Source organism: Sus scrofa, chromosome 4, assembly GCF_000003025.6.
Source record: "Sus scrofa isolate TJ Tabasco breed Duroc chromosome 4, Sscrofa11.1, whole genome shotgun sequence".
NCBI classification, from domain to species: domain Eukaryota; kingdom Metazoa; phylum Chordata; class Mammalia; order Artiodactyla; family Suidae; genus Sus; species Sus scrofa.
Genome location: NC_010446.5, coordinates 51,785,150 through 51,808,069, shown reverse-complemented (window position 1 = coordinate 51,808,069; position 22,920 = coordinate 51,785,150). Strand labels below are relative to the sequence as shown.

General features: G+C 35.7%; 1 protein-coding gene across 18 annotated transcripts in view; it reads left to right on the top strand.

Annotated features, from left to right (window-relative positions):
* RALYL (RALY RNA binding protein-like) overlaps nucleotides 1-22,698 on the top strand; it is a 774,288-nt gene extending 751,590 nt beyond the window's left edge. For all 18 annotated transcript variants that reach the window (XM_021090630.1, XM_021090635.1, XM_021090620.1 and 15 more), the window contains one exon: nucleotides 21,723-22,698. In XM_021090630.1, coding sequence (XP_020946289.1) covers nucleotides 21,723-21,740 — 18 coding nt within the window. In that variant the 3' untranslated portion in view covers nucleotides 21,741-22,698. The remainder of the gene's footprint in view (nucleotides 1-21,722) is intronic.

The following is a 22,920-nucleotide window of genomic DNA, read 5'->3' as shown; positions in this document are numbered from 1 at the left end:
ACATCCTTGAGCCTATCTTATACCCAATAGTTTGTGCCTCCCTTTCCCCAACCTATGTGGCCCCTCCTCCCTGCTGGTAACAACTAGTTTGTTTTCTGTATCTGTGAGTATGCTTTTTTTGTTATATTCACTATTTTTTTTAATTCCACATATAAGTGATAATATATACTTATATTAGGCTTCCTCTGTCTGACTTATTTCACTTAGTATAGTGCCCTCCAAGTTCATCCATGGTGCTGCAAATGGTGAAATGGTATTCCTTTTTATGGCTGAGTAGTATTCCATTATATATATACACACATATATATATAAAGGTAATTAGGTTCCATTTGTTTATTTTTGCTTTTATATATATATAAAACATCTTCTTTATCAGTTCGTCTGTGAGTAACACTTAGGTTGCTTCCATATCTTGGCAATTGTAAATAGTGCTGCTACAAACATTGGGGTGCATGTATCTTTTTGAATTAGTGGGTTTGGTTTTTTCAAATGTATACCCAGGAGAGGAATTGCTTTGTCATATGGCAGTTCTATTTTTAGTTTTTTGAGAAACTTCTGTACTGTTTTCTGTGGTGACTGCACCAATTTATATTTATCCGCAGTGTACAAGGGTTCCCTTTTCTCCACATCCTTGCCAACATTTGTTGTTTGTGTGCTTTTTGATGATTAGCCATTCTGACAGGTGTGAGATAATATCTCATTGTGTTTTTTATTTACATTCCCTGATGATTAGTGATGTTGAACATCTTTTTGTATCCCTGTTGGCCATCTGCATTTCCTCTTTGGAAAAACATTCAGGTCTTCTGCCCTTTTTTTAATTGCATTGATTTTTCTTTGATGTTGAGTTTTATGAGCAACATATATGTGCTGGATAGTAATCCCTTATCAGTCATACCATTTGCAAATCTTTTCTCCCCTTTGGTAGGTTGTCTGTTTATCAGAGGTTTCCTTTGCTGTGAAAAGGTAATTAGTTTCCATTTGTTTATTTTTTGCTTTTATTTCCTTTATTTTAGGAGATGGATCAAAAAAAAATCACTGCGATTTATATCAATGAGTGTTATGCCTATGCCTATGTTTTACTCCAGAATTTTTATAATATCCATTCTTACATTTAGGTCTTTAATCTAGTTTGAGTTTATTGTTGTTTATGATGTGAGAAAATGACCTAATTTTGTTCTTTTACATATAGCTGTCCAGTTTTCCAAGTACCACTTGTTAAAGAGACTGTCCTCTGTATATTCTTGCTTCCTTTGTCATAGATTAATTGACCATCAGTGCATGAGTTGGTTTCCCAGCTCTCTACCTTGTTCCATTGTTCCATTACATACTGTTTTGATTACTATAACTTTGAAGTATAGTCTGAATTCAGGAGTGTAATTCATCCAGCTCTGTTCTTTCTCAAGCTTATTTTGGCTATTTAGTGTTTACATGTAAATATTAAAATTATTTATTCTAGTTCTTTGAAAAATTCCATTGGCATTTTAATAGAAATTCCATTGAATCTGTAGATTGCCTTGGGTAGTATAGTCATTTTAACAATATTGTTTTTTCCCAATCCAAGAACCCAGTATATCTTTCCATCTATTTGTATCATCTTCAATTTCTTTCATCAATATCTTAAGCCTATATAAGGAAGCAAAATACCTGTACTCCAAAAACTATAAGACACTAATGAAAGAAATTGCACAGTATTTTTAAGAAATGAAAATCATTTGAGAAAATGGTGTAAAGCATAAGAGAACCAAAAGAAAAAATTTCATTTATATAAGAAAATAATTTTGAAATATGTGAACACATGTTTATGAGTATGCTCAGCAAAACTTATTACAAATTTTGAAAATGTTTCCATTTTTTCTGTCAGCTACCCATGAGAAATAAATAATTCACCAGTTGCCTAGTAGGTATAAATTTGCTTCATTTGACTTTTAAAGGATTATTTTAACTAGAATTACAGCCAGTTTAGGAAAAACATAAAAGCTCTACAAATTGCATTAGTTAGAAGGGCATTTTTAAAAATGGCACTGCAGCCATAGAAATATCATTTTAAAGTCGTAAAATTTTATCCAGACTTTTTCTGTACACCCTTCCTGGTTTCTAATGTTGCTTTTGTGCACCATGGTATGTCATGTGCATATTCCATTAAATTCTCTGGTGCCTTTTGGAGTTCCTGTCGTGGCACAGTGGTTAACGAATCTGACTAGGAACCATGAGGTTGCGGGTTCGGTCCCTGCCCTTGCTCAGTGGGTTAACGATCCGGCGTTGCCGTGAGCTGTGGTGGAGGTTGCAGACGCGGCTCGGATCCCGCGTTGCTGTGGCTCTGGCGTAGGCTGGTGGCTACAGCTCCGATTCAACCCCTAGCCTGGGAACTTCCATATGCCGCGGGAGCGGCCCAAGAAATAGCAACAACAACAACAACAAAAGACAAAAAAAAAAAAAAAAAAAAGAAAGTTATTCACAAGTAGTATTCTATCTGGAAATATCAGAAGCTATTTCTTAAATATATCAGGCATTTCATTCATCTAAAGTGTTAAAATATGTTCAAGTTATACATGATGATTTTCCAATATTGTAGTTATTGGATAGATGAATAGACATTTCTGGAAAGGTTTAGCTAATTGTAGATACTGACGCTCTAATGATTTTCCCAGAGGTGGTTGGATTTAGTGGCCTAAGAATTTTATCCACCAAATGACTGGCATGTTTTTTGAAGCTTGAAAAAATTTTAATCCTCCTTTGTATCCATTACCAAGTGTGTTATATGCATAGGACCTTACTATTTTTATAGCTAGTTTTTAAAACATTGAGTGCTCTGAACTTTAGAAACTCTTCAGACTGAAAAATGTTAAATCGTTATCTATGATCATTTGATAAATATCAATGCAAGAAACTTGTACCTGAGCAAGCTAAGAAAGTCATTAACAGCCGTATTTCTGATGGAACTAATGTTATACCTGTTCAAGCTACAGTGAATCTAATTATCTGTGACAGAAAAAAATGGGAAAAGGTATGAAAGCTTTTCATTAAATCAGAAATGGAAAGAAAGGAAAAATGTCTTTTTTTTCCATTTTACTCATAGCTCAACAGACAAGATCACAGTGGAAATGAGATTAATTGTCTAAATAGCGCCAACATTTTCCAGTTCTTGCCCCATATTTTGGACGTTAACTCCTAAATGTATTTTCTCTCAATGGCATGAACTTTGTGTTCAGGCAGCATTCAAACTGAAATGGGGCATTTTCAGTTCACCCTCTCACCCCACTGCCCCATTACACTGTGTCTTTATCATCAAATCAGTTGGGGTCTACATCTGGCTGTACCTGTGCATAAAACTCTCACAAGTACAAATTGGGCCACAAGATCAGGCTCACTCTACCTCTGGATCTTGCATGACAAACCTTTACTGTCTCAAGGATAGCTCTGAATGTAGAAAAGTCACAAGCTCCAGAGTAGCCCGGGATGAAATGAAAATTCAGGCCTTTGGAAGCCTAATAAGAATTCTTAGCAATTGGAATCTTGTAATTATTCTGGATCCCTCATGCATATTTGTTATTTTCTTTCTTGTCACATTTTTAGGAATACAGATTAAAAATATTCAGTAGGAGTTCCTGCTGTGGCTCAACAAGTTAAGGACCCAACATAGTCTCTGCATGGACACAGGTTCAATCCCTGGCCTTGATCAGTGAATTAAGGATCTGGCATTCCTACAAACTGTGGTGTAGGTCTCAGGTGCAGCTCAGATCACGTGTTGCTATGGCTATGGCATAGGCTTTAGCTGCAGCTCTAATTCAACCCTTAGCCTGGAAACTTCTGTATGACACATGTTCAGCCTTAAAAAAAACACTAGTGTTCAGTAACATTTCCTAAAAGCAAGCATTGATAGCCTGTAATCTACTGGGAATAACATCTATCCCTGCCATTTAAGGCTATTTGAATTGGACAAGTTGTGGAATCTTTTGGAGCTTAGTTGTAAAAATGTAGAAAAAGGCTTATCTTTTAAAAGGCAGAAAGCTGAAAAAAATATGATATAATATATACATTACACATAGCAAGAGAGATGAAGAGTTTTTTATGTTTCAATTTATTTAAAAATTTTATTAAGGCACAGTTGATTTACAATGTGGTGCCACTTTCTGCTGTATGAAAAAGTGACCCAATCATGTATATACATATATGTATATATATTCATGTGTGTATACACACACACATATATATAATTCCCTTTCTTATATTAGAGAAGTTTTTTTAATTTTATTGCAGTATAGTTGACCTACAGTGTTGTATTAGTTTTAGATGTATTGCAGAATGAATCAGTCATACATGTAAATATATCCATTCTTCTTTTCCATATAGGTTATTACAAACAATTGAGTAGATTCCTATGCTATACAGTAGGTTCTGGTTAGTCATCAGTTTTATACAGTAGTGTGTATATGTTATTCCCACCCTCCCAATTCCTCCCACTCTCCCAATTCCTCCCTCCCTGCAACAGTTTCCCCTATGGTAACCATAGGATTGGTTTGAAATCTGTGAGTTTGTTTCTGTTTTATAAATATGTTCTTTTGTATCATTTTTATTTGATCCCACATATAAGTAATCTCACATGATATTTGCCTTTGACTGGCTTACTTCACTTAGTATGATAATCCCTAGGTCCATCCATGTTGCTGCAAATGGCATTATTTCATTCTTTTTATGGCTGAGTAATATACTGCTGTTATATGTCACATCTTCTTTGTCTATTCCTCTGTGGATGTATGTTTAGGTTGCTTCCATGTCTTGGCTATTGTAAATAGTACATGTGTCTTTTCAAATTATGGTTTTCCCTGGATATATGTCCAAGACAGAGACTGCTGGATCATATGGTAATTCTATATTTATTTTTTTAAGGAACCTCCATACTGTCCTCCATAGTGGTTTTACCAATTTATACTCCTACCAGCAGTGTAGGAGGGTTTTCTTTTCTCCACATCCTCTCCAGCATTTACTGTTTGTAGACTTTTTGATGATGGCCATTCTGACTGGTGTGAGTTTGTAGTTTGAAGATATTTATTTCATTCCAGTTCAAAAAAAAAAAAAAAAAAAACCTGGAGGACAGGAAACAGTAATTTTTCCATTTTCACCTCCTTCCAGGAATAAAAATGAGTTTTTTAATATATATTAACTTATGTATTGCCTAAAACAACTTTGGGGAGTAGGTATTTTGCAAGTTAACTGGTTTTAAAGGTGTTAGGTAACTTCCCTAAGGTCATACTTATAATAAAGGCAGAATCAAGATTTAACCAGAGTCTGCAAGATTCCAGTGACCTTAGACATTTTCACAGATTAATGTTTACAAATTTTATTGATTTTAATGTGTGCTGTACCTTTATGATTTTTGCCATATCTATACATCATTGGTAATATTTTTAACTTGATTTTTTATTTTTATTAAAGTATAGTTGATTTACAATGTTATGATAATTTCTACTGTACAACTAAGTAATTCAGTTATACACACACATATCCATTCTTTTGCAGGTTCTTTCCCCATCTAGGTTATCACAGAATATTGGATAGAATTCCCTGTGCTATGCAGCAGGGCCCCATTGACCATCCATTGCATATACAATAGTATGCATATGCCAATCCCAAACCCCCAATCCATCCCTCCCCCAACCTGGTATTTTTAAAAAACTGTAACTTTAAAACTAAACTTTAATTCATTCCAATAAATAAAAAAACATGTATCCTTTTTCATAAGCAAGAGATGTATTTTTAAATAAATATAATGAATATTTATTTAAAATGAAATGAAAAGACAAAACATTTCTTTTTAAATTAAGCTTTCTTTTTTCATATGATAAAAAAAACTTGTGTTCCTGCTTCTCTCAATCTCTTTCTCTCTCTCTTATTTGAAAAAAAAAGAAAAGAAAAAAGAAAATAGAGGAGTTCTGATTGTGACTCAAGGGTTTAAGAACCCAACTAGTATCCCTGAGTTTGTGGGTTTGATCTCTGGCCTGGTTCGGTGGGTTAAGGATTCAGCATTGCTTGGATCTGGTGTTGCTGTGGCTGTGGCTGTGACTTAGGCCTGCAACTGCAGCTCTGATTTGACCCCTAGCCCGAGAACTTACATATGCTGCAGGTGTGGCCCTAAAAAGAAAAAGAAAGAGGGAGAGAGAGAGAGAGAAGAAGAAGAAGAGAAGAAGAAGAAGAAGAAGGAGAAGGAGAAGGAGAAGAAGGAGAAGGAGTAGGAGAAGAAGAAGAAGAAGAAGAAGAAGAAGAAGAAGAAGTATCAGAATAAGCAAGAGCAGAAACTTTCTGTTTAATGTGATCAGAACTGGAAGAACACTGAGATGTGCAATTTTCTTATGATAGGAGTCAATGTTTTTAACGCATCTCCCACCTAACAACATCTTGGGCACCTGGATCAGTTTGTGTACCATTCTGGGAACATGGAGCTCAGAGGTGCTGCCCTGCACTTCATTCCTGATGAGATGATGACTGAATGACATTCTGATTGGCCATCACCCTCCTGCAGTCATCTGCCTTGCACAGTTTTCTGCTTGAAATTGGCAGGAATTTTGCATGCAAATTGAATTGTTAGATCACATCAGAAATGTACCCAGAATTTTACAGAATTTATACTTCTTTCTAATCTCATGCATAGCTTTTCACTTAAATACCTTGACTGCACTTCATTCCTCTGAATTTTATCTGCGTGCTTAAAAAAAAACAATTTTTGTTCCTGTAAAAAATATTTAAGGTCATATATTTAAAATTTTTTTTTTCTTTTTGCTATTTAGGGCTCCACCCATGTCATATGGAAGTTTCCAGGCTAGAGATCAAATCATAGCTGTAGATGCTGGCCTAGCCACAGCCACAGCAAAGCCAGATGCAAGCCATGTCTGGGACCTACACCATAGCTCATAATGCTGCATCCTTAATCCACTGAGTGGAGCCAGGGATTGAACTGGCATCCTTATGGATACTAGTCTGGTTCATTACCACCAAGCCACATATGGGAACTCCTAAAATTTTTCATCACCTTTGTATGAACTTAAACAACTTGAAATATCATAGTACTTATATGAAAAGTAATAACTGTGAAACCAGTTATTTTCAAATTTTCCCAGAATTTTAAACAGTTTTAAAATGTAAGTTACATTTAATTTCCTGATCTTTGGAGCCACATTTGATCTCTGTGAAAACTGATGCTAAGCAAGGACATTTTTCTCTGAACTATCCCTGTGAACAAAAATGAAGTAACTATATCTGGAAGCAAATTGGGTTAAAAAAAAACCACCTATATAATTGAATTTTTTCCTACCTGAGGTATGGTATTTTATTATGGTATATTTTCTTCTGATAAAATTGGTTATTCTTTTTTGTAGCTCAGACGGGTTCAGCCAATGAGATGGTTATACTAAAATATTCAATAACTGTTTGCTGTTATTATTGCTTTATCGGTATGGAAGGCACTAATAGTGCTGTAAGAAGAAAAAAAATAAGCTAGAAGTCCAGTTATAAAATAACATTGTCCATCACCTCCTAAAATAAAACTTATTTGTTTAAAATGTATTAAGGCTATGTGCAAATAAACAAGTAAATGTTTGTAATTCTTCTCCGAGACCCAGAAGCCAATTTTCTTCGCTCTTTTACTTGCCTATATTGTTAGCAGCAAACATAGAGAATCTGCAAAATAGTGTTAGCAGCAAAAATAGAGAATCTGCAAAATAGATGCCTTCCCTATGGGCTTCCTAACACTCATCTACCAAAACCCCATTAGACAAAATGGAGACATTCTGTCTAAAACTTCATCTGAACCATTGTTCCCCCAGTCCCACCAAGGACTCCATTTTCTGGAGGCAGGTTCATGCAGAAAACACAGAGATACCTACATTCATATACAGGGCATCTGTTCTGTGATGTTTATTTCAAATAAAATATTTATTTCAATTTGACTTTACAGTAAGGACAAGTAATAACTGTGAAAAGGGCCACTTACAGTAACGGCCACTTAATGCATTCTTGACTGGACTTATTTTTCACCTTCAATAAGACCTTGGGCAAGTGACTTTCTTGCCTCATACCTCAGACTTTTCTTCATTAAGATGAGTATTTGAAAAATGCTGTAGAAATTGTTTATAGTTTCAGATATACATTGCAAATATAGGCTATATTTTATTTATGTGCCAAGTAATACCACACAGTGCTTACTCAGATGTGAGTGATACAATAGAAAGCCAGTCAGACACAGTGCAACACAGTTTAGCTATTGTTAAGTCTTTTGTAGATTTCCAAGTCAAATCCGATGAACAGGTGATGATAACAGCATTCTGTTCAGGTCCATAAAGTGTGACTTCCTAGAGGAATCTAAGTATTAAAAAAAAAAACCCTCTTCAGATAAAAAGTTTATTTTCTGATTTGGGACAGATTTGTTCACAGAAATCTTCTAGGAGATAACTTAGTTTATGTTAAATTACCTCATCAATTTATTGAATTAAAATTCCCCAACAATCTACTTATCTTTTTTGCTATTTCATTCTTTTTTATTGAAGTATAGTTGATTTACAATGTCATGTTATTTTCAGGCATACATCATAGCAATTCAGTTATGTTTTAAATATATATTATATGTAAAATTTTATATATTTATATGTATAAGGAATATATATAAATCCTTACATAAAATGTTTTATATTTTATATAAGAATATATATATATATATACTTTTTCAGAATGTTTTCCTTTATAGGTTATTACAAAATATTGAATATAGTTCCCTGTGTTAAACAGTAGGTCCCTGTTGGTTATCTATTTTATACATAGTAGTGTATATACGTTTTGGGTTTTTTTTGTCTTTTTCGTCTTTTCAAGGGCCGCATCTGCGGAGGTTCCCAGGTTAGGGGTTGAATCAGAGCTACAGCTGCCAGCCTGCGCCAGAGCCACAGCAACGCCAGATCTGAGCCATGTCTGCGACCTACACCACAGTTCATGGCAATGCCAGATCCTTAACCCACTGAGCGAGGCCAAGGATCGAAACTGCAAGCTCATGGTTCCTAGTCAGATTCGTTTCCACTGCACCACGACGGGAACTCCAGTAGTGTGTGTACGTTAATCCCAACCTCCTAATGTATCCCTCCTCCTGTCCCCTTTTCCTCTTCGCTAACCATAAGTTTGTTTTCTCTGTGAGTCTCTTTCTGTTTTGGAAATAAGTTCATATATATTTTTAAATTCTACATGTAAGCTATCAAATGATATTTGTCTTTCTCTGACTGACTTACTTTACTTAATATGATAATCTCTAGGTCCATCTATGTTGCTGCAAATGATAATATTTCATTGTTTTTAAGGCTGAGTAATATTACTTTGCATATAATTGCCACATCTCTATCCATTCCTCTGTTAGTGGACATTTAGGTTGCTTCCATATCTTGGCTGTTATAAATAGTGCTGCAATGATAATTGGGGCACGTATATCTTTTTGAATTATGGTTTTCTCTGGATATATGAGTGGAATTTGCAGAATCATATGATAGCTGTTATTTATCTTGTTCTTTTCCGGAATGGTCATATAACTGATACTATTTCTAAATTCTATATTCTCTTATAATAAGTAGAGGAAAAACAGGTAAGTGAGCTGGTATCCAAAACCTATTTCAAAGAGTAAACACAGTGGATATGACATAGGTCATATATAGGGTGGATAAAGTCCAATTTCCAATTTCTTCTGGATCTGTTAAAATTCTGGGATTTTTTTAAATAATCATGACAATCCATGGTACTATGATTCTGAAATCTCTCTGACTCATTCAGGATTTTATCAGATCCAGCATAACTTCAGTGCTAGGTGTATTTTGATAGTATTTCAAAGCTTAAAGCCTTAAGATTTTTTTGATAAACTGTATTTCTCAAATAAATCGATAATAAGGCTTTATTAATAAAATAATAGTGTATTTTTTCACTTTACTATGTCACTTGCTCTCTCAGGTTAATTTTGCTCAATTTTAAAATTGAAGCTATTTTATTATATCCTTATTCTTTGACAGGTGTATACAGTAAATTTAATTAAATGAGAATTATTAAATAACCATGACAACCTTTCCCCAGATATCCTGAATCATCATGAATTAACCATACAATTTACAAGGGCTTTTACAATTAATGTCCTTCATCAATCAATTCTAAGTAACATTTTTCTGTCTTATATAAAATAATGTTTAAAATATTTCTTTTTACAGTGTCAAAACTAATTACCCAAAGAATTATAGAAAATAGTAAAATGTGTAAAATTTCAAAGTTCATAATAATCTTAGCATTAATCAGCATTTGACTCCTAGCGCTGGAATTAAGCAATTTTGAGTATTATCCTAAAATTATCATTACCACTAGCATTGGGAATAACTAATGGTTGTTAGACACTATATAATTAGCACGAGAAATCAGAAATTGGTGCATAATCAAATAGGAGTTATGTGCCAAATAAAATTGCTATAATTTATCAATTCAGCTACTCAAATATGATTGTCAGTCAACCCAAAACACTCAAAACACAATCTTTAAAAAGTATCTGGGAACAGTTTGAGAAAAATCAAGAGGAATGTTAATGTGTTACTTTCTATAACAGAATATCCAGGCTCTGGTAAGTCACATAATTTAACAATGTGGTTGATTATTTTTCAGCATCAAATTAATTAAATTTTACACAGACATTTTAAATAAAACTTGTAACTCACATTATGTATTTTACTCTGGAGTTAAATTTTCTTTTTTACTAATCAAATGTATTTTTACAACATAGAATGTCAGTCCTATAGACAGAGGTCTAAAGCAAGTTTTTTAACTGAAATTATTTTGAATTAATTCAAGACAGAACTTTAAAAAAAAATCCAAGCAGATCTGCTACAAATCAGAGAAAGGCAAGTGGTAGGTTATGTGCAAGTCCTAGGACTTTGCCAGTAATTCCATCTCTTTTGTCCACTCATCTTCAGAGCACCAGTCTATTTTCACATCCCAGATGAGATCACCTGTGCTGAAATTAATTATGTGCCCAGTCTGCCTCGCTACTATCCTCATTCCTACAACTGAGCAGAGTAGAATATTAGAGAAAGCGCTGCTGTTAAATAAAGCAGCCTGGGTTTGATTTAGTCAAGACACTCACTCTGTGATCCAAGAATTAGTGACTAATATGAGGATGATTTTTGCCTGCAAACTACATCACTACCTCACTCGCTGGCTGTAATAAAAATAAAATGGGAATAAAGTGTTTTATAAACTTCACGCACTATACAAATAAAAGGTATTATGAAGATCGTGGTCCATACTTAGAAACATAACCTAATCCTATATTCTAAGAATAACCCAAACCCAGTCTCTAGGCAAATTAAAGGAATATTAGCTAAATAATTCAGATGCCTCAGACTATAAGACACTCATGTTGTTTCTCTGTAAGTTTAGTACAGTTTCTCTAGGTTTGTTCCAACAGCCTTATCTGACTATCTCTAGAAACAACTGGGGTCCCCCAATATAAATAGATAAATCAATCAAAACAAGAAAGTCTTATTCTTCAAATTATTGACATAATATTCTTTGGGGGTTTTTTTGGTTTGTTTTGTTTTATTTTTGTTTTTGTTTTTGTTTGCTCTTTAGGGCCACACCCATGGCAAGTGGAAGTTCCCAGGCTAGGGGTCGAATCAGAGCTACAGCCTGTGCCACAGCCACAGTATGGCAAGATCCAAGCTGCATCTGCAGCCTACACCACAGCTCAAGGCAATGCCAGATCCTTAACCCACTGAGCAAGCCCAGAAATTGGACCCACATCCTCATGGATCCTAGTCAGGTTCATTATCACTGAGCCACAATAGGAACTCCTAAAGCCATAATATTTTAACAGCAGTCCATCTCCCCCTGGAATTAGTCTCAGCCTTCCCCTCTCTGGACATCTTTGGAGAAATAACCTGAATCCATATCTCATCAATGAGACCCTCCTGGTACTTCCATGTCTCTCAAATGCTTCCTGGATGTCTGATTTGTCACCATACTCTCTTGGTTTTGTCTCAATATATAGTTCAGCTGATTAGCAGATTTAGGCTCAAGGAAGCAAATTCTCTTCTAACCACTATTACCCACAAATGGACTAAGATTCCTTGTAAGGTAAAGAGTTCTATATCTCCTCTTAAACCAGTCAAGCCCAAGCTATGTACCATGGAGAGCCCTGCTTCTTTGAGTAGACTGTAGAGTAGACAAGGTCACTCTACAATCCCAGGTCACCTGCTTAACCACACCTTACTCTGATCTGTTGATGCTTCTTCAGTGACAATAGAAAGGCCATGTATGGCTCCTGGCTTTGCTAAATCTCATCACTCTAGATTGTTCCAATAATGAATCCAAAAGAGTAGCCTCTTTTTGGAATATTATTTGTGATTTCAAGCAAATGAAATGTACTCCAGAAACAAACGATCTGTGTGTCTAGATATAAAAACTATCACTGCACTATGTCCTGGTCAGAGATAGCAATAATTAGATACAGGAAATGATGCAATTAACTCAGAAAAGAGTTTTTAAAAATCACATATAGTAAGGCATGTCCCAAACCAATATCTATAAAGAATATGGCATTTCTAATTGTAATTTGACATTTGCACTCTCATTTCAGTCCAATATCGAAAACTTTATATTATATCTATACATCAATGTCGTACACTAAAACATGAATGCCAGAAGTTTGGCCATCATTTTATAATAACTTTGTAGGAACATAGTTTATTTAGATTCAGTAAATAAAGTTTAATTGACATTAATTTTGTTTTGTTTTTACTTTTATGATAGTGTAGTAACATTGTTTTATATTTTTCTTCAGTTTTAGGAGAGGACATAAAACATCTTAGCATTACTTACGTAGTAAGTCCTGTAATGCTATAGAAAATTACTGATTTTCCCAGTCTTTTTCATTTTTTTTCATTTGATTATAGAATAACAAAGCCTAATGATTTGGATCCATTATAGCATAAACAGCAAGGTTTTGTCTCTTGGTCACACTTATTTCATCAATGGTGAAAAATAGCTGGAGAATAAGACAACAACATGGGAATATTGGACAGAATAATGGGTGTGTATTAGAAAACTAGGGAGTTCCAGTCATGGCTCAGTGGAAACAAATCTGACTAGCATCCATGAGAACACAGGTTCGATCCCTGTCCTTGCTCAGTGGATTAAGGTTCTGGCATTGCCGTGAGCTATGGAGTAGATCTCAGATGAGGCTCAGATCTGGCATTGCCATAGGCCAGCAGCTACAGCTCCAATTTGACCCCTAGCCTAGGAACCTCCATATGCCATGGGTGTGGCCCTAAAAAGACAAAAAAAAAAAATTAGAAAACTAAATTGTTAGGAATTAGAGGGAAAGTGAGTAAGGAGAGAGAAAATGGGACGGAGGTAGGAAAGAAGCAGTAAGAATGAGCAGTAGCAAGTCCAGAGATAGTTGGCCAATGAACTTGCCAAGAATCACTATAGGTAACGTGCACTGTAAGTAGGGTCATAAATTAACACCCAACTTAAATAAGTATGGTAGCATTTAGGACAACTGAAGCAGAAGTACTCCCACCAAAATAATTATACAAGCTAGTTCTATGGATATTGAAAGAAGACATAAGACCCCTGAAACAAAAGACTGCTCCTCACAGCAAGAGAGTACAAGTATCAGGGTAGCTGCATTGGTATCCTGAATTCAAGACCCAAGTCCCAGATGAAAGGCCAGGTAGTTTGCATGCACCCAGTTTGCATGTGACGCTGAGTTTAGGAAATACAGTTTCCTATCAAGCAGTAAGCAAGCCTGTTCTCTCTCCAGAGGGAGACAAGATTTATTGCAGAAAAACATCGTACATTCCTGAGTACCATCTTCCTTTCTCAGGACTGCCAACCAAATAAATAATCCTAAGAAGTGGCTTTCAGGAAAGAATCAGAGTTTTGTGCTGTTAGCATACTCAGCAAGACATGTAAGAGTGCAAGGGGCCCACAAGGACTGCCTCTCAACAGGGAATGAAGTGGTTCTCAAAGAGTAGGATGCCCGGATTAGCATCACTCAGAGACTTAAAAGAAAGGCAATTTCCTGGGCCTCATTCCAGACCTAGTTGTCTTAGTCCATTCAGGCTACTATAACAATAGATTACAGACTGGGTGATTTATCAACAGCAAACATTTATTTCTCACTGCTCTGGAGGCTGGGCAGTCCAAGATCACAGCGCCAGCAGATTTGGTGTTTGGTGACAGCCTGTTTCTTAGCTCCTGGACTGATGTCTTTTCACTGTGTCCTCACATGGCAGAAGGGGGAATGGAGCTCTGTGAGGCCTCCTTTATAACAGCACTAATCCTATTTTTGAGGGCTCTCTTCTCTTGATTTAATCACCCCAAAGCCTTACCTCCTAATACCATCATAATGGGTGTTAGGATTTCAACATACAAATTTGGGGAAGACACAACATTCATACCACAACACTAGTAAATCAGAAATTCAGCAATCTGAGTTTAGCAAACACACTCAGTAATTCTGAGGCCCACAAGTTGACCACAAGTTTGAAAACCAAGAGTGTAATGAAAAGAATTTTCAATAGAAGTCAGGATCCCAGGAGTAGTCAGGGCATCCACCAACTGCCTGGGCAGGTCTCTTAACTAATCTGTGCCTTCATATTTTCACCTATAGCAAGAGAGGGTTAGATGACTTCTGATTCGTTATTGCTCAGATTTGATGAAGTCCTCTATTTCTTGACACATGACTTTATAAATATTGCCTGACCTTTAAGTGCACATGGCAGGTATTGGTAAAACCAGGAGAGAATGGCTAGCGAAGCAGATCCACAAGATTTCATTACCATACTCCACAATCCAAAGCCCAGGGCCAGCCTCCCATTCCATTCTCCTAGAACTTTTTTTTTTTTTTTTTTTTTGCTTTTTAGAGCTGCACCTGCAGCATATGGAAGTTCCCAGGATAGGGATCGAATCAGAGCTGCAGCTGCCGGTCTGTGCCACAGCCACAGCAACTCGGGATCCGAGCCATGTCTGCAACCTACAACACAGCTCATGGCAATTCCGGATCCTTAACCCACTGAGCAAGGCCAGGGATTGAACCTGCATACTCGTGAATACTAGTCAGATTCATTTCCACTGTGCCACAATGGAAACTCCCTCCTGGAATTTCTTTATCAGCATACTGGGAGTGAAGCAGTACCTCAGATCAGTGTGAAGTAGCCAATCTGGAATAGGCTGGCATACCAATCCAGATTTGTTTATGAATTTATAGGGAGACCTCTAACTGAAAGAGAGGCTAGCCCAATGTTCTCTGGCTTGAGCACTCTCTACCAGTAAGCCAACTGCTCATGCTTTTTTTTTTTTTTTTTTTGGTCTATTTACGCCTGCATCCAAGGCATATGGAAGTTCCCAGGCTAGGGGTCAAATCAGATCTGTAGTTGCTGGCCTACACCACAGCTCACAGTAACACCAGATCCTTAACCCACTGAGGGAGGCCAGGGATCAAACTTAAGTCCTCATGGATACTAGTCAGATTTGTTACTATTAAGCCACAATGGGAACTCCCTTGCTTGGAATTATAATCAGAAGTTCTGCTTGGAAAGCATGCGTTGTGAACAGAGAGTTGATTGAAGTTTCTGATAGTACCTGACATGGCCACGTCAGTGTTAAGAATGTACCTGTCACTACAGGCCAAGTTCGCTTCCAGGGCATGGCTGCCTTCTCCTGTGAACAGCCCTTGAATGGCACAACCAAGTTGCCCTCCAAGACTCCTGTTTTTCTCTGCTTACAGTGCCAAAAAAGTCTCTCTCAGATCTACACACTATTTTTCTTTGACTGGTTGTATAGACTTCAGTTATGTTCTAATCAAGACTCAAAAACCCTGAAACCTTCAGATTCTCTTAAGAGACATGGCATATTCCCGCCATGATAATTTTGTTTTTGATCTTAGAGTTAAAAATCTTAGAAGACCATCTGATCGGCTTATTTCTGACTTCTGCCTGGTTACTACACTTCTGTATTTTGTTGCCTGCTTCCTTAAATGGCCATCACCCAGCATTGGAGACTCTCAGACTCCAAGAATCACTTCCTAGAGCAGCTGCCTTCTTTTGTAGCCATTCCAGTGAGTTACTACCCTCCTGGTTTCCATTCCATTATGGATTTTCTGATGTGATTATTTCTCCTTAAAATATATTGCAATTTTGGCACCAAGAGCTCAATAATAGAAGGCAAGTTTTAATTTATAACTAGCAGTTGCTGCTTGGAATCTGTTTATGTTATTTAGAATATTGAATTGAATTGAGTTGGATCTCATTTGTAGTAAGGGATTTATAAAAGCCAGATGTATTCACACTGTCTATAAAAAGTGATTGGCTGAATAATTACTTAATAAACATGATCAGTGGTGACAACAAATACAGATTATTCCTGCTCATGAGACCTACTTTTCTATAAAATGTTATATAGCCTGCATTATCCAAATATTTTCTTTTACATTTTTTTTGCTTTTCATAGATGCTACATAAAAATATAGATGATCTGTATTTCTCTATTTATTAGTTATAAGTCTCAATCAGAGAAAAATAACAGAAGCACTTCTGACATTAAAGAAAGAATATTTCTTTAAAAGTATGAGTTTTTTAGAAGAACTGTAAATAAGGTATATTTATTCCATGTATTGCTGCTCTTATTTTATTTCAAAGATATTAATGCATGAGGTTTAAAATTAAATGTGCTTTCCCTGTAAATTAATACTATCCTTTTCATCTTTGTCAAACAGAAGGAAATTGCTTGGTTCAGTACAAACTAAGCCCATTTGAGTGGCTTTTTTGTTGTGTTTTTCAAAAATAGGCGAGATTGGGAGCTGAAAAAGCATTCATCATCAGGAGAATTTATTTTAAAAGCTTCCAAACTCCTTTACAGCCAGTAGATAAATTACCACTATTCAAGAGAAGGAAAGCACAATTAGTTTCACATTATACTAAACCAATCAGCCCCTTAAGTGACTGTTATCTTTGAGAAAAAGGCAGCAAGAATGTCACAGTTGTTTCTCCCATGCCTTTAGAAGCAAACAGCTAGCCTTTTCTCAGACCACAAGATCTACAGAAAGCAGGGTGAATATATTTTGCTGTTGTTTTTGGATAAGAATTATATTCATGGCTTGTATCCATATGGTTAATAATACCTACTTCACAATGCAAAGTTAATGAAACTTTTGTTTGGTACTAATGACAGGCAAATGCTTTAAAGCTTTATGGCAAGGAAGTACGACTTCAATAAATTATTTCCAAACCTGCCTTTCTTCTTTCCAAGATAATTATTTTTATGTAATCATTTACCATCGAGGAGTAAAGGAAGGGTTACGGAGAAATCATTCCAGGGGTAATGGAACACGCACAAAAAAAAAAAAACTGCAGACTGTTTTTTTCTTCTTAACAAAATGGATCGTTGCTAAACAACCATTCATTATCTCTTTTGAGATGAGCGGGATGGTGTAAGAATAGAGTAAATTAATGTCATCTGCCATGACTTAACCTGAAGAAACACAATGATTTGTAAACTTTACATACACAGCTGCTACAGCATTTTAAGCATCTTCTAGCTATAATAAGAAAGTGATCAATGGAAGCCTTGGAGGAAAGAGTGAGAGTGCAATGCAAGCATATAAAGAGCCTAGGTTCCTTCCTGCACACAGGTGTTATCCATCAATATCCCCCAAACCACGATGCCTTATGTTTTCATGTCAGTAACATTCTATAGGCTGCTTAATTATATTTATTAAGGTATTCATTTTCACATTGATAAGGGATAGTTTGGAGTATGTGCATATGGGAAGTGTATAAAACTTCCTTTACACCACACAAAAAGTAGCCTGCCAACTTTGAGCCATAAGTTCAAAACTTTGTGCTTTAAAGACTAATTGACTCCTCCCACATACACGAACACAGCCTGGAACTACATGAAAAACACAAAGAATAACATTTTCATCTCTAAAAATATATCTGTGGTTCATCAGTGCAGATACAGTTTAATTTGTGTGAGGAAGAAGAGAGGAAGGAGAAAAAAAAAGAGGGAATAAAGGAGAGAAGCAAAGAGAGAGGACATCAAAAGCTCAAAACGTACTTAGCCGCCCATGAAGGTTTCTCTCTTAGGGATACAAAGGTTTTTTTTAAAATGCTTTTAGCTAGAGAAAATACCATTAACAGTACATATTTTCTCCTTTTAGTTCTTTGATTTATAAAAGGTTTTTTATAGGGTAATCGCTCAAGATGATATTTTTTAATTTTATTGGGATATAGTTGACTTGTGTTGTATTAGCTTCAGGTTTACAGCAAAATGCATCAGTTATACATATACATATATTTAAATCAAGATTGTTAGGCATTTATTATGAGGATTATATTTATTGTAAGTAGAGAAAAATTTACAAAATATTTGAGTCCTTTGAAAAATGATTGTCCCTGATTAGTTCGTTAAATGCATTCAAATATTGTAAGTGGCATTTGTAAATTTAATATATACCATGTTTTTAAGTACCACATTTGTCTGGTTTAACAAATAAAATTTTTCTGAGAATGAAATGATTCTTAAAATCTAATAAGTTAAGTGTGTCTCTATGATGGCCTAAAATTATCTTAGACATTCTAATATCACACACAAACATAGATGCAGATGTAAGATTCAGACCACAAAATTGAAATCCTATGTCATAATCAATTCTGTTTTTTTTTATGGCCACACCTGTAGCATATGGAATTTCTAGGGCTAGGGGTTGAATCAGAGCTGCAGCTGCAGGCCTACACCACAGCCACAGCAATGCCAGATCTGAGCTACATCTGTCTATGCTGCAGCTTGTGGCAATGCCAGATCCTTAACCCACTGAGTGATCAACTGAGGGATCAAACTCCTATCCTCACAGCCACTATGTCTGGTTCTTAACCCACAGAAGCACAATGGGAACCCCATCAATCAATTCTTAATTGCATAAAACTAAGTGAAAATCATAAGACTATCATGCTAATAGACTAAATTTTCTGAAATAACACAAAAGTGTTTACAATACCAAATGTTCACAGATTTCTTAACACAGAAATATTAGTACTGTGGTTTCTGTTCTTGTAAATATCTATACTCAATGCTAAATCTTTCTAGAATTAAAAGATGTACCCACTAAGCATGATGACATCCAGTTAACTAAAATTATTGAGTTGTACTTCTATTTTTGAGTGTGAAAGTTGCACACCCAGAAAGGAAGAGGAAATACTATCCAGGTTCACTCAATACCTTCAGCTAGTGATCTTGGCTGGACATTTGACATGAAGCTGCAGATATCCAGAGCAATTTTCATCATCTCAACTGTCATGTCAGTCTTTTCCACAATCTCTATAACACAGGCTTCAGAACTTTAATATAAGGTCAAGTTATCTAATTCTCTGGCCACTCATAAGGGATCAACAATGTTGGGAAAGGCACCCTGTGTGTGCCCTCTGTCAGCCCTCACTCAGCCACCAAAGAATGGGCCTTGGTCCTGGAATATTCTCTCACTAGGAAATAAAGAGCCCACATAGCCCATGTCAGTCTTATCACTTTGTATGGAAGTAGTTTCCCTGCTTTAAGCTAAGTAAGTGTTTATCCAATTCTCTATCAATGAACATTTAGGTTACTCCCATGCCTTGGCTATTGTAAACAGTGCTGCAGTGAACTGTTTGTATCTTTTTGAATTATGGTCTTTTCTGTACATATGCCCAGAAATGCGAGTGATTCATATATATGATGGAATATTACACAGCCATAAAAAAGAATGAAGAAATGCTATTTGCAGCAACATGGATGGACCTAGAGAATATGATACTGAGTGAAGTAAGTTAGAAAAGACAAATATATGATATACTATACATGGAATCTAATAAAAATGATACAAAAGAACTTATTTACAAAACAGAAGCAAACTCACAGATTTCAAAACCAATCTTAGTGATACCATTGTGGAAACCATGGAGGAGGGAGGAATTGAGAGGATGGGAATAACATTTACATACTACTCTATAAAACAGGTAATTAGCAAGAACCTACTCTATAGCACAGGGAAATCTCAATATTTTGTTATAATCTATATGGGAAAAAAGAATGGAGATTATATGTATGACTGATTCACTTTGCTGTAACCCGAAACTAGTACAATATTGTAAGTCAATTATACTCTGATAAAAAAAATTAACTAAATAAGTATTCTTTTGCTCTGCTTAAGATTGTACCTCAGTGATCCTCAGACATGCCCATACCTTTTAGTATTTCAGACTCCATGAGAAAGGGTTCCTTGTCCTTCTACTGCTGCAACAGGGATTTTCATAGGCCAGTTGCCCTCCATAAGCAGAGAAGAGACTTGCTAGCCATAGGGACCAGCACACCCTGTTAGAGCTGTAAAGTGTTATTCTATCCAGTGCTCAACTATGTTAGAGTTTCCTTGACAACTTTTGTACCCAAATTCAAAGACAAAAATGTTTTTAGTTCTCCTCTGGGATTGAAAGCAAGGAGCAGTGCAAAGTATTCTGCTTCCTCAATATTGACAATTGATGCGTGATTTTTTCTCAACAGCAACTCCCATCCAAATTGATACATTGATTTGCATGTCTTTGAACCTCAAACTGTATACATAGATTTCCCATCTAATGCCCAAAATCCTTTGATGTTTATGGATAATAGGTGTAATTATATTTTTTTACCTAATAGAAAGATCTGGAACATGGTAGAGTTCTAGGATAAGTTAATGCCTTTCCCAGCTCCTGAAATCTTGTATATTTTATCATCATATTCATATTCAGTTCCTCAATTCAGTTCTTCAGCCAATTGAATTTTGACTCATATGGTGTTTTCTGCCTCATGGTTTTACCATGAGTCTTTCACTGTCCTTCCTGCTTCCAGATTTCTTCTTTTCCAACCAAGATTGTGTAACTCAGATCAGAGCCCTGTATTGGCTTTTTCTCCTATCTTGGGTACATAAGGCTTAAGAATGCATTGTTCAAAGCTTTTTCCAGAGGAAAAATATCCTATGGTCATTCTTGTTAGGGGCAATAAAGATTCATGGCAACCCAAATCTCTTTCCTTAGCTTAGAACTTCAAGTCATTCCCGCCTGACCTGGACAAGAATTCGGTCGAAAAAAATTGTTGCTCTCAGACAGCAAATTAGCTGTATTTTTTAAAATTATATCATTATATAAATATAAATGGTTTTAGTACTGTGTACAACAAAGGACCTGAGAACTTAAACTTCTCAAAATTATTTGTCCTAAAGATTTAAGACTTTTTTTTTTCTTGTCTCCTTACCCCTTCCAGGGCTGCTCCCGAGGCATATGGAGTCTCCCAGGCTAGGGATCTAATCCGAGCTGTAGCCTCTGGCCTACACCAGAGCCGCAGCAACGCGGGATCCAAGCCGCATCTGCAACCTACACCACAGCAACACCAGGTCCTTAATCCACTGAGCAAGTCCAGGGACCAAACCCACAACCTCATGGTTCCTAGTCGGATTCATTAACCACTGCGCCATGAAAGGAACTCCAAAGGTTTAAGACTTCTTTTATCCTTCTCCTGATTAAGCCTTAAAATATAACATATATTTATATACACACAGACATCTATACATCTCTCTCTATATATAAATATATATAGATGCTATCAGCAATGAAACATAAATCTATATATTTTAAAATGTTCTTTTTTTTTCTCAGTTTCTACAGATAAAGTGATCTGAAGTAATGAAGGATGCCATGAAAGCAGAAAAGAGAAACTGTGACAACCCCCAGAAATGTGAAAGGAGGTTTCTTAATGGAGAGCAGCATCTTTGGTTCAATTTATAAAAACCCAAATAAATAACATGGACAGTATTGTTCAATTTTAGGAATTCCATTTCTTCTATGTTCTAAGCTGTATAATTGTCAGGTTTTTATGGTTTAGATTGTAAATGTGTTTTTCCCTTTGCTAATTATGCTTTTTTTTAAGTCTTAAAACGTGAAGGACATTTATGAATGGTAAGGGAGACACTGTATACAAATGTATATTTGTAAAAGCTATTTTTATGATTAGCATGTTTTACTGTTGACCATATATAAAAGTCAGGTGATATTGCAATTCTACATTTAAAGCTTATTTCCAAAAATGTCTTGTAAGAAAAGATGCATTGTATGCTAGTTTTTATAATTTATTTTTAATTTATAGTTTAAAGTACTTCAGATCATAAGGAGAAAATACTTGAAAAAGTTATATTTCTGCCCTCAATAAGCACCATTTTTATTAATAAAGAATGCACATATTTCAGATGTGATTCGATAGTTAAAGGACTGTTGCTTTGACCTGTGATTAAATTGAGCATTCAGTTTTGCTTGACTAAACTGAAATGATTCAATTAATACCCAGTACTTTGGTCTAAGTAGGAGATCTTATGGACAGGTTTTAATGCCAATACAGGTGAGAACCAGATTGGCAAAGAAGATTGTCTTGTCTTTGGATACAGAAGTCCAAATCAGTGCATACATCACTCATTTCATCTCCTATTGCTAGGAAGTCTCCATCCCCCAGCATTGCAAGTGTTTTCCAGATGCTCTTAGCTGTTGTCTTGTGCTGTGGAAATGGAAGAAACCATCTTCACAGACTGTAGGAGAATTCAGCATATAATTTCTTAATAAATACTGTTTCTTTTAAAACAAAGTTGGTGTGTATCTTTCATTTGGGATGTACTTAGTTTTAATACCAATAGGAAATTTTAAGTCATTAACAATGCCACAAAATCCGTGCAACAATGAAAGTAACATAAATTTATCAATATGCATATTATATAATCTATATACCTACACTTTTCATGGAATTACTTGTATTCTGAAACATATTAATTTGCCATTTATTAGAAAGCCAGATGGCCCTCAATCCATG